This window comes from Nicotiana attenuata, unplaced genomic scaffold, assembly GCF_001879085.1.
Source record: "Nicotiana attenuata strain UT unplaced genomic scaffold, NIATTr2, whole genome shotgun sequence".
Lineage (NCBI taxonomy): Eukaryota > Viridiplantae > Streptophyta > Magnoliopsida > Solanales > Solanaceae > Nicotiana > Nicotiana attenuata.
In genome coordinates this window covers 65,721-77,475 of record NW_017671609.1, presented here as the reverse complement: position 1 = coordinate 77,475, position 11,755 = coordinate 65,721, and the positions used below count along the sequence as shown (strand labels likewise).

The window sequence follows — 11,755 nt, the reverse complement described above, 5'->3', positions numbered from 1 at the left end:
TCTTGACATATGAATATGAAAAAACAAAGAGATTGACGCATTTCAATAACATTCGATAAGAAAGTGATCATACAAACACATCATTTAAAGTTAATAAAAATGGAGCACTTCATATTCGAGTAAATATTACATCCCATAAGAGAATCTCAAATATTTCTTCATAATTTTTTGAAGAAAATTTCTATATAAAGTCTTAAAAGCATAAATAAAACTATATATTTATATGTCAAATTGGTTCGGGTTTGTTTATTCAATACCAAAACAAAACAAATCAAACCTCATCGGATTTTTTAATCGGTTTGGTTTGACTTTTTAATTTGGTGCGATTTTCCAATTCGATTTGTACACCCCTAATTTCACCTATGGTCACTAAATTTAGTTTTGTAACACTAAGTTACAAACTATTTTTGTATCCATAAATCACTAAACTATGCATATGCAAGGAACTGAGGGAGTGACGCAAGGAGCTGCAACGTTTAGTGATAACGAGGAGTCCAGGATAACGCTGTAGTGCTCAATTTCCCAGAATCTTTTAGATTTAATCGAAATTTAATATTGTGTAGATTTGGTTCTCGTCAGTGAGTGAACACATTTTAAAGAAACATCAGTCATTGGAATTCCAATTTAAAAGATACTCCATCCCGTTCATAATAAGTATCCAATGTACTTTTTCATTTTGGTTCAAAATAAGTATCCAGTTATATAATCAAGAAAAAATTCAATTTATTTTTACAAAATAACCCCTATGTACATATCCCTAAAAAGTTTTCTTACTCCTCACATTAAATGTTTAATTAGGGGTATGTATTTTTGTATAGAATTTAGTATTTTCTTAATGAGCGTGCTAAAAGCAAATTGGACACTTGTTGTGAATAGAAGGGGTAACTATAATGAAGAGAGGAATCCTAGCATAAATTAAAAAGCAAGAAAGAAGAGCTTTTGGAGCAATTTTAAAACCATACTCCCTCCGGTTCATAATAAGTGTCCAATTTGCTTTTTCATTTTGGTTCAAAATAAGTGTCCAATTATGTAATCAAGAAAGAATTCAATTTGTTTTTACAAAATAACCCCTATGTACATATCCATAAAAAGTTTTCTTATTCCTCACATTAAATGTTTAAGTAGGGGTAGTTTAGTCATATTATGTATTTTTGTATAGAATTTAGTATTTTCTTAATAGACGTGCTAAAAGCAAATTGAACACTTATTGTGAACCGGAGGAAGTACCACTTAATTGTAAAGTAGAACAAAAACGAATAAACTGAAATTCTGTTTTATTAAAACATTTGAAGGGGAAAAAGTACCACAAGATTCCACCTTTACTATACTCGCTGTTTGTATCTTCTACGATTACAAAAATTAAAATTTGTAATACAATGCAACTCTTATATGAAAACTATAGAAAAGCATCATTATAACCATCTAAATAACCGACGTTGTATTCGACATTTTTCTTGATGGTTCAACAGCCTTAATGCATGGACGTCGAGAAGATTTGTCCTTGGGGAGATTTTACTTTTATCATATTCCGTTTGCATTCTTAAATATTGGCTAGTAAACAATTATTCTCTTCGTGGTAAATAAATTTCTCAACAAGTCCTACACTTGGCAGGTGAGTTTTCTCACATGAACTTTCAAAGACTAAATTGTTATTACCAAGTTGAAACCTTCATTTTAGAGACAGAACCCATCCATTATATACCAGCTTTCCAACACCTTGTATTAAATTACTTTTTCATTCTCTACAAGAGGAGTACACAAGAAACCACCCAAACAGGCATACTCAACCCATACACCCGTCAACGAAACCAGTTCGAGGAGAAAAATAAATGCAGGAAAAAGGGAAGAAAGACCACAAGAAACCAAGAGAAGTTTCTTTAGTAATTTTTCTTTACTCTAAAAAGGACGGACACTCAACGTTGAAATCTAAATTAGGACGACCTCTCACCTGAACTAAGATGTACATGTTATTCTATGAAAAATGCCTTCCCACTACACTCCACCACAGTAAAGATGATAAAAGTGAAGTTGCATTCTGTGCAACAGCTGACAACACTTAAGTTCTCCCACCATAAAAACCTGACCGTTTTCAGGGAAGAACAAAGAGCAGATAACGATGTCATTGATGAAATCTTTACTACTGACAATTCTTCTAACAGGAGCCAAGAGATAAACATGAATTTACTAATTAGGATACTACACAGAGCTGCAAGAAAACGAGAAAAGTTTATTAGTTTCGCGGTCATTTGTTTAAAACTTCAAATGATTGTTGATGACTTAATTCTTCAACCAGGAACAGTTCAAACATTGACCTTAGAAGGATCAGTCCGTCAGACTGACCCCGAATCCTCTTCAAAAACACTAAAGTTCTTATACAACTTAAAGTAGGAACCATGATTTGTGCATCTACCAGAAGTATCAAATTTACTCACAGGCAGAAAGTCCAACTACCGCCGCCGCCCCCCCCGACCCACCCCACCCCACCCCAACCCCCGCACAGCCCGAAGGTAAAAAAACACCTCCCTTGTTTATTCTGGCGGGATCAAATTAAATACGAGTCCTCCTATCATAGTTGTATGGTTGTAGTGATTATCCTACTAAGCCACCCCAAATGTAAAAACACGAGCTTGTTCAATCTTCACCAGAGAATGAGCAGCAAGGCTTAGTCCTCCTATGTACATATTTTTGCTATCACAATATCCATCCCAACATCAGTTTGGGAGCTAGGTGGTTCTCCTAGAATAAAGAGAGAGAGGGAGAAAGGGGGGTTGAGAGAGAGAGAGAGAGGAGGGGGGGGGGGGAGGGGGGGGCAGGTTGCATTATTTGGTTTACCTTCGAAAAGCAAGAACCAGATTGATCCATTCCCAATCCCCTAGATGTCACATACAAAGAGAACAACAACTCATTCACACGATTGGATCTTCAATAGGAAGACGCCGTTAGCCAGTATCCTTCAGAAAATATTTTGAACTGACCAGCATCGCTATCTTATGCTCCACAAAGCACAATAATGACCAAAGAGCCAGTTATGGCACAGAAAGATTAAAGTGAAAAGTAACACAACTTTCTTCTCTCCTAACGACCAGTCTTGTCGTCTTTGACACTTTTGTTGTCTTTATCGCTAGTGCGCGGGGTGTACTGGCTAGTAGATGATGGTGAATACCCAGGAGCACTTGGTGAGTACCCTGCACTTGGACTGAAGACGAAAAAAAGCTTTTAGAAACAAACATAAATCACATTGCATTATAGTCTTGTAAAGTAAAGAACAACTAACCTGTACTGGAGAGAACTAGGACTATAATCTGGACTTGTACCAGAGTTGTATGGGCTGAATTGAAAGGAAAAAGAAAAAGAGACTATTATTTCACAAAAAAGGATCAGGTAATAGTGTTCATTAACTTCAGAATGCAGCATAGGACGTACTAAAGCCAAAAAAGAAGTAAGACCATCTAGTTCCACCAAGATTTCAGGCAGTTAATCAAAATACAGAAACACATGCACATCACTCACCTGCTGGGACTATAGGTTGGGCTTGAAGGAGAATATGATGGAGATGTTGGAGAGTACGATGGTGACGTTGGACTGCAACACAAGACAGTATATAATCACGTCATTAGTAATATATCAAGATCCCAGTCTGAAATCCACCAATACAAAACCCCGACGACTTTGGAAACCAATTAGTTCTAACGAAGCAGACTCAAAAACCACAGATAACAACCTATTTAGGTAGATGCTACAAAAGTCATGAATTATTATCAAACATGGCCAAATTAAAGAACAATTCCTGCCTCAGCAAAAGAATAAAAACACCTGTGTCAAACTAAAGGTTATTTACCTGTAACTTGGAGATGACGGGCTGTATGGACTAGACGGAGACAGCTTTGGACTGGTTGGCGAATATGCAAGGGAGGGGCTGTATCTCGCCGAGGGATTGTAACTTGGTGATGTAGGACTATATGATGGTGATGTTGGGCTGTAACTGGGAGATGTTGGGCTGTAACCAGGGGAGGTAGGACTGTATGCAGGAGAAGTGGGACTATATGATGGAGAAGTGGGACTATAACTTGGTGAGGTGGGGCTATATGAAGGCGAGGTGGGGCTGTAAGAAGGTGAGGTGGGGCTGTATGAAGGTGAAGTGGGGCTGTAAGATGGCGAAGTGGGGCTGTAAGATGGAGAAGTGGGGCTGTAGGCAGGCGAGGTGGGGCTGTAGGCAGGCGAAGTGGGGCTGTAGGCAGGCGAAGTAGGGCTATAGCTAGGCGATGTTGGGCTATAACTAGGAGATGTAGGGCTATAGCTCGGAGATGTTGGACTATAACTAGGTGATGTGGGAGAGTACGATGGACTGGTTGGGGAATATGCTGGACTTGTCGGACTGTAGCCAGGAGAGCTGGGGCTATAAGTGGGGGAAGTGGGGCTGTACCCCGGGGACGTGGGGCTGTAACCTGGGGACGTGGGGCTGTAACCTGGAGAGGTCGGGCTGTAACCAGGGGAAGATGGGCTGTAACCAGGGGATGATGGGCTGTATCCGGGGGATGAAGTAGGAGAGAAAGCCATCTTATCCACATAAGGAGAAAATTGAGCATCTGTAATGGGTGACATCCGCATATTTGGGCTCAGCAAATAATTTGGAGACATCATGCCGTCATGATATGGGGTTCCACTGATAGGTGAACGTCCAGGCGTCATGCCAAATTCAAGACCACCTTCCATGTAGCTAGGCAATGGTATCTCAATAGCTTGTTTCAACATCTCCTCATTGAGGTACAAAGCACAGCCTCCTGTGCCAATTGGTGCAAGCTGACCTAACATGATATTTTCTGTGACACCCCTCAAGTAATCTGATTCTGCATATACAGCAGCATCAAGAAGGATGTCCACTGTCTCCTCAAATGAGCATCTCATCATGGGGCCAGTGTCATTCCGGTTAATACCATGACGAGTGATGGCCATTAAATGACCACGGTAGGTCATGGTATCACACAATATGGCCAGATGTCGGTAGTTCACATAGGACCCATCAAAAGATATGACGACCCTCAACTCATCAAGCAGTGATCTTCGGACTGCCTCAATTCCAAGAACTTCAATAACTTCAATCAAGTGGTTACTTGTAGTTCTACTTGCATCAACATCTTCATGTGTCATGACAGCCAAAAGATTCACACCTTCAGTGTCCAGCATCCATTCAGTTTCTGCTTTAAATCCTTCATTGTCATCAAACTTCTGTACCTTACTATTCTTTATGAACACCTTATTAATATCTGGAATTCCCCGGAGAGCCATCTCCGTAAGCATATTACTCTCGATCTTCTTAAGGAAGACATCATCCTCAGCAGATTCATCCAGTTCACCTTTTGGAGCTTCATCATTCATAATACGAATTCGAAGGATCAGCTTTTCAGCATTATCATCATTGAAGATGCAGGTCAAGTCATCATCAAATTCAAGGTTGATCTTTTCAGCAATGTCAGCCATGCTAAGTTTCTTATCCACCATCATTTCACGATTTAACTCTATGCGAAGCAACCATGGAGAGATTTTGTCAGGGTCGATCTCTTCATCTGGCATTTCATAATACGACTTGACGAATTCAACATCCTCCTCAATGAGGGTGCTCATGGGATCTGGATCATACCACACTTCTGTGGCTTGTGTTACGCTCCGCAAAGTAGTATATTCTAAGGCACACTGGACAGTCTTGGCCCTCTCTTTTGTTTTGCCTACTTCAGGTTTCAAGTACACAGATAGAGAGGGTGTTTTGATTTTCTTGGCAACATTGATGATCTCTCTCAACCTTGGCACACCCAGAGTAACATTCTTAGCACTCACACCAGCATAATGAAATGTATTAAGAGTCATCTGTGTGGCAGGCTCACCAATTGACTGTGCAGCGACACAGCCAATCATCTCTCCTGGTGCCACAAGGGATTGCAAGAAGCGAGACTCTATCTCACCAATTACCCAGTCAAAAGCCTCCCGACTAAGTCTATACTCCTTCAGAACCCTTTTACTAGCCAAGGCACTACGGAGCAAGATATTGAAGAAAAGAGTAGCATTCTTCTGAGCTTCCATGCTTAGGTAATCATCGCCAGGGACAACCTTAAGCCTCTCCTGTAACTTATCAACAGCTTCCACAATCTCCATAGGATGCATATCAGACCGCCTTCGAAAATCTATCTTAAATGTCTTTTGGGCATTCAAGACAAGCCTCTGAATGTTAACAGGAAGCGGCCAAGAATTGTCACCTGTTACAGCAATCTCTGTCCCAAGCTGTTTTCTATCAGCTTGAAGTTTCTGAACCTCTGCATCAAACACACTACGAATCTCCCGAATAGTTTTTAGATCTTCGATAGCTTCTGGCAACATGTAACTTGGGTTCCAGTTAGGATCATCGATCTCATATGCATACAGGTCATCGAATGTTGATTTCTTTGCTTTCAGAGAATCCAGCTTCTGTGTCTCAATCCAAACAGCATCCATGCCATCTTCCCCATACAGAAACTGGATAACATCACCCAATGAATTCCTAACAGTACCATCATACTTGACCATGATATCCTCCATGGCCTTCACTAATCGCCTCTGGATGTACCCGGTCTCAGAAGTTTTCACAGCAGTATCAATTAGACCTTCTCTACCACCCATAGCATGGAAGAAGAACTCCTGCGGGGTCAGTCCCCGGAGATATGAATTCTCCACAAAACCACGACTTTCTGGACCATAATCATCCTTGGTAAAATGAGGTAGAGTACGGTCTATGAACCCAAAAGGAATACGTTTCCCTTCAACATTCTGCTGCCCCACACAAGCAGTCATTTGAGATATGTTAATAAAACTTCCCTTGGACCCAGCAGTAACCATAGCTTTAAGATTGTTGCTTTCTGATAAACTCTTCTCGGCACTGCTTCCCGCATCATCACGAGCTTTATTCAACACCTAAGATTACAAAGAAAACATCATTCAAAATCTATCACATGAAAGAAAGAGGATAAGATGAATGCCCATTTATAAAAGGTACCTGGTTCACTCTGTTCTCGAATGATTCCATCATAGTTCTCCCTGGTTCAGCTTCTAACTGCTTCTCTTGAGCAGCTTTGATAAGTTCTTTGACTTTGCTTTTTGCATTCGAGATAGTTTCATTAATTTTCTCCATGGTTGAAGCATCAGCAATTGTGTCTCCTATCCCAATGCTAAAAGCATTTTGAAGAAGCCAATAATTAACCAGCCATTGTGTATGTCCCAGAAACTTACGAGCAGCATCCGGCCCGACCTCCTCCCTGTTTACAGGGGCAGAATTAACTAGGGAAAAAATGACTACTACTCTCCACCTACTGTAACATAATTATAGAGCCCATATCTTGCATGTAGTATCTCATCTACATCAACATTCAACAAATCACAATAACCTCACATAACACAGAAGAAAAGCAAACCACCTGGTACATCACAAGACTGTGGTCGGTGATTGTCTAGCAAAAATATTTATTTCCTCTATCTATATTTGTTGTTTGACATATAACCTGCCCCAAGTGAATGGGGTCATATGCAAATTTGATATCAAAGCAGGAGATAAGGACAGGAAGAAAATAAAAGGAATAAGAAACTCTCCAAATGCATACCATATAACATGAATCAGACTTCCAGTGGACGTCCCAAGGGTCTTTTTGCAAAGAGTACCAGTTAGCAACTCCCCTTTCTCTATTCTAACTTGAGTATCTCCTGGAGTTATGGGTCCTTTTTCTGAATCATTATGCCACGCGGAATATCGTAGAAGATTTATTTGTTTCGGTATGATGAGGTTAAACACTTGCTTCCCGGTCCAAAGTGGCCTTGGTTTCAGAATCGCCGGCGCGGGAACTTTCCCGTCAAAATCCTCCCACCACATTAAAATGTTCATAAAGACATCCTGCAAACCAAAAGTTGCTCAGTCTTTACAAGATTATACAAAATAAAAAAAGATTTGATGGAAAGAATTTGAAACGGCACGTGGATATCACCTTTTCTATAAAGGTATCTCTTTTAGTGATTTTTCGGCAACCTAAAAGGGTATCCTGCACGATACCCATTACAGGCCTATTTGCCTGGGGTGAAACAATACACTTAGGTACCATCATAAGCTCCAGCACTTCTGCTCTGGTTTCAAATGATTGGGGAACATGCATGTTCATTTCGTCACCATCAAAATCAGCATTGTAAGGAGAAGTAACAGATAAATTCAACCGGAAGGTTGAGTATGGCATGATCTTGATCCTATGCCCCATAATAGACATTTTGTGTAGGCTGGGTTGCCGATTGAAGAGAACAAAGTCCCCATCATTTAAGTGCCTCTCAACCTGCATTGGCAGCACTAGACATTAGGGAAACTGTCTTAAAAATCAAAAGTCTCTTAACAACTTGGAAATGAAAGAAACTAACCTTATATCCAAGCTCAAGATGCTGATCGCTGCTCTTCTTCAAGTATCGGAGATCAAGCCTTTGGCCGTCATCCCTAATTATATACTTTGCCCCAGTTTTACCAGGAGGTGGATGGGGTCCATATTCAACAAGCTCCTTTAACCTGTTTCAAAAACCAGCTTCAATGAGCACAAACATACACAGTCCAATTTCCATCTCTGTTTAGGTTGGTTGGTGAGTGGAGTTCCATTCTACCAGAACAAAAACACACCTTTCAATGTTATATGGTGTCACTGTTTCTGGATAAGTGAGATTCAGAGCAATACTCCACGGGACTCCCAATTGATCAATGTTAATAGTTGGATCAGGAGTAATAACTGTCCGAGCAGAAAAGTCTACTCTTTTGCCCATCAGATTGCCTCTGATCCGGCCTTCTTTTGATTTTAATCTACTACATATTGATTTAATAGGTCTACCTGATCGCTGTGTAGCCTGAAAAGATAGAATATGTAAGTTAGTAAGTAGATCTTACTGAAGATTTCAAAAGATCCAACAGTAAAAAGAAGGATACTCAGGAGAAAATCAGCATACTCTTGGTTGTCCCGGCAGATCATTGTCAAAATATGTAGCTATATGAAATTGCAATAACTGTGCGAACTCTGAAATAATGTGTGCCGGTGCCCCATTCCTTTCCTGCCTCTTCAAATTCTCGTTGTGACGAATAATCATGGCCAGTTGATGTGTTAAATCATCCTACAAGAAATTTTGACAGAAAAAAAAAACTAACGCTTTGATTGGCACAATTTTCTAGAATTTCATTGAAGGATCAGGAGAGTGAATACCTCACTCCTTGACGAAGTATCCATCATTACAGAAGGTCGAACAGGTGGTGGTGGTATAGGAAGCACTTGAAGAATCATCCAATCTGGGCGAGCATACTCGGGGTTTAGGCCAAGCAACAGACAATCTTCGTCACTTACCCTCTTCAGAATGCTCAGCACCTACAAGTTGAGGAATAACAAGAGACACGGTGAGAGGTAGTCCCAATCAAATGAGAACACCTAATAGAAACATTTATATACCCTTTCAGCAGAGAGTTGTTGTTTCCTTTCAACTGGTTCTGGCATCTGCTCTGGGTCATCACTCTTTTTCTTCTGAAGCTTATATTCAGCAACCATTTTCATGCCATCTATTGAAATTTTTGGCTGCTGTGCACCACAGCCACCTCTACTCTTCTTGACAGGTGCTTCAGGCTCTTCGCCTCGAACATCAATTTCGTCCCCTCCTTCGCACTTTGTTTTATTTTTGCAAGCATCCAGCATCTTTTTCAGCCTGTTTTTAGGATTCCTTATTCTCATGGCTTGCTTGAATTTAGGATCGTCCTGCACAAAATCGGAAAACGCACAGATTCAATAATCCATCCCAGAGCTACATTGAGCATCAAGAAACAACCTTCCTAGATAATGGATGCAGAACACTTCCTTCCTGATGAGACATCAAGATAACACCAATTTTTTTTTCTCTTCATTCATCAGTAAGATCGTAAAAGAAGTAGAGCTGTCATAGTTTTAAAGATAACTTCTATAAATGAATTATGCTCCGATTTCACTGTTCAGTAAGAAACATCAAAGGGAATGAGTTTGACTACTCTTTAGATTAGAAAATTCTGTCTCTCCCATTTAACCAAAAAAATTGTTGGGCAACATCTGCATTCTTCACAAATACACCAGTCACCAAAGTACCAATATATTTCAACTAATACATAGAAGCTACCCACCTAAGAATGGTCATGTTGATGTAGTTGCAAATACCACTTTTGAAACTTATTCAGCTACTTTTTAAACCTCTGCTTGTCATTTTTCAAACAGAGGGAGAAACCATTGGCAAACCTCAACACTCTCCAAATTTAATGGCTTATCCACTTATAACTTAGTCATATTTAAAAACTTTAAAAATCACCCGTCGTGATATACATAGGCTCAGTAATTCAAGTCAATATCATCCTTCTTCACCTAAATACTATCTTTAGTATTTAGCTACACACCACAATTTCATCGAATGAAAACTTTCAACCTTTTTCCATGATTTTTAACACTTGAATTATAATTAACAATTCAAGTCCAATCAAAGTACCTCATCTGCCAGAATTTTCGAGCAGTTGAAGCAGACACAACGAAGGATACTAAGTACAGGCTTCATAAATCCGATATGAAACATAGGTTTTGCTAGCTCAAGGTGACCAAAATGCCCTGGACACTCTGCCATGTTCGCCATACACGTCTCGCACTTCATCTTTCGATCAATTGTCCCGAGTCGAGGATCGCTCAAACCTCCAGGCTTTGGTTTCCCTCTCTCCGTAGTCTCACCATGCTCAATGTGCACCACTGACATTTGTCTCTGCAATTACGTTAAGAAAGAAAAAAAAGGCCTAAATCAATTTCGCTCAAAAGAAACCCTAGATAATTCAAAGAATTGAATCAAGGTGTGGAAAATTTACAATTTCGTCGGGGCTGACTATGCCGAACTGGACCACACGGACTTTGGCAACCTCCGCCGGCGAGAAGGGGAAGCGCAAATCCATGGTGGCGGAATCTAGGTTTCAACTTTACCACAGTTATGAAGAAAAAATTAAACAGTTGAAAATTTGTTTTTTGACAATCTAAAACTGGTTTTTTGATTTATCGATGTGTTTGTTTCTATATTAGGAGTGTATTTTTGAGTCAATTTCACTTGATTAGTAGAGATCTGAACTTGCTTACGCTCTTCTCTCCTCTCGACTTGAGATGGAGGCTTTGTGAAACAAAGTCAAGAATGAGGGCATATAAGGGTATTTATAGAACAGCCACCGCCCTATGGCGCAACGAAAGACTCGGATTGCTAAGTTGCGCCGGGTAGTTTTGACAGCTGAAGGCCCTTGCTAAAGTGCGCTTTTATGCGAGTCGTACTTTAATACTTTTCCCTTTTCTCTTTAGGAGTAGGAGATGATAAAAAAAAAATATCCCCGAACCAAAACAATGTGATGGAAAATATTTACATAGATGCATCAAAGTATAACTGCATAATAAGTACTATCTTTTTACAGAAAGTTTATTACTTAAAAACACTTAGTTGATATGTCTTCATCCTTAGCTAGCGTTTAGACATAAATTTAATTGAAAATTTAAAAAAAAATTAGAAGTTATGCTAAAGAATAATTCTTTGAAATTGAGATTGTGTTTGGACATGCATTTTACTTGGAAAAAAGTTAAAGTTTTGTGGGGGAAGAAAAGATTTTCATCCAAAGCTTTCAATTTTTTTAAAAACTGATCAAATTCTATTATTTCCATAAACAAAACAATATTTTCAAAAAAGAAATTGA

At 39.6% G+C, this 11,755-nt stretch overlaps 1 protein-coding gene across 1 annotated transcript; it reads right to left on the bottom strand.

Moving 5' to 3' along the window:
- Nucleotides 1-2,245: 2,245 nt before the first annotated feature.
- LOC109209258 (DNA-directed RNA polymerase II subunit 1) lies at nucleotides 2,246-11,192 on the bottom strand. Its single transcript, XM_019372491.1, has 14 exons — nucleotides 10,895-11,192; nucleotides 10,531-10,794; nucleotides 9,480-9,779; nucleotides 9,240-9,398; nucleotides 8,989-9,150; nucleotides 8,669-8,889; nucleotides 8,419-8,560; nucleotides 8,001-8,336; nucleotides 7,623-7,909; nucleotides 7,022-7,280; nucleotides 3,839-6,939; nucleotides 3,511-3,582; nucleotides 3,275-3,328; nucleotides 2,246-3,196 (listed from the first exon to the last, which is right to left on the bottom strand). The coding sequence occupies exons 1-14, from the start codon at nucleotides 10,976-10,978 to the stop codon at nucleotides 3,076-3,078; spliced, it is 5,562 nt and encodes a 1,853-aa protein (XP_019228036.1). The 5' UTR covers nucleotides 10,979-11,192; the 3' UTR covers nucleotides 2,246-3,075.
- Between the last annotated feature and the right edge of the window lie 563 nt (nucleotides 11,193-11,755).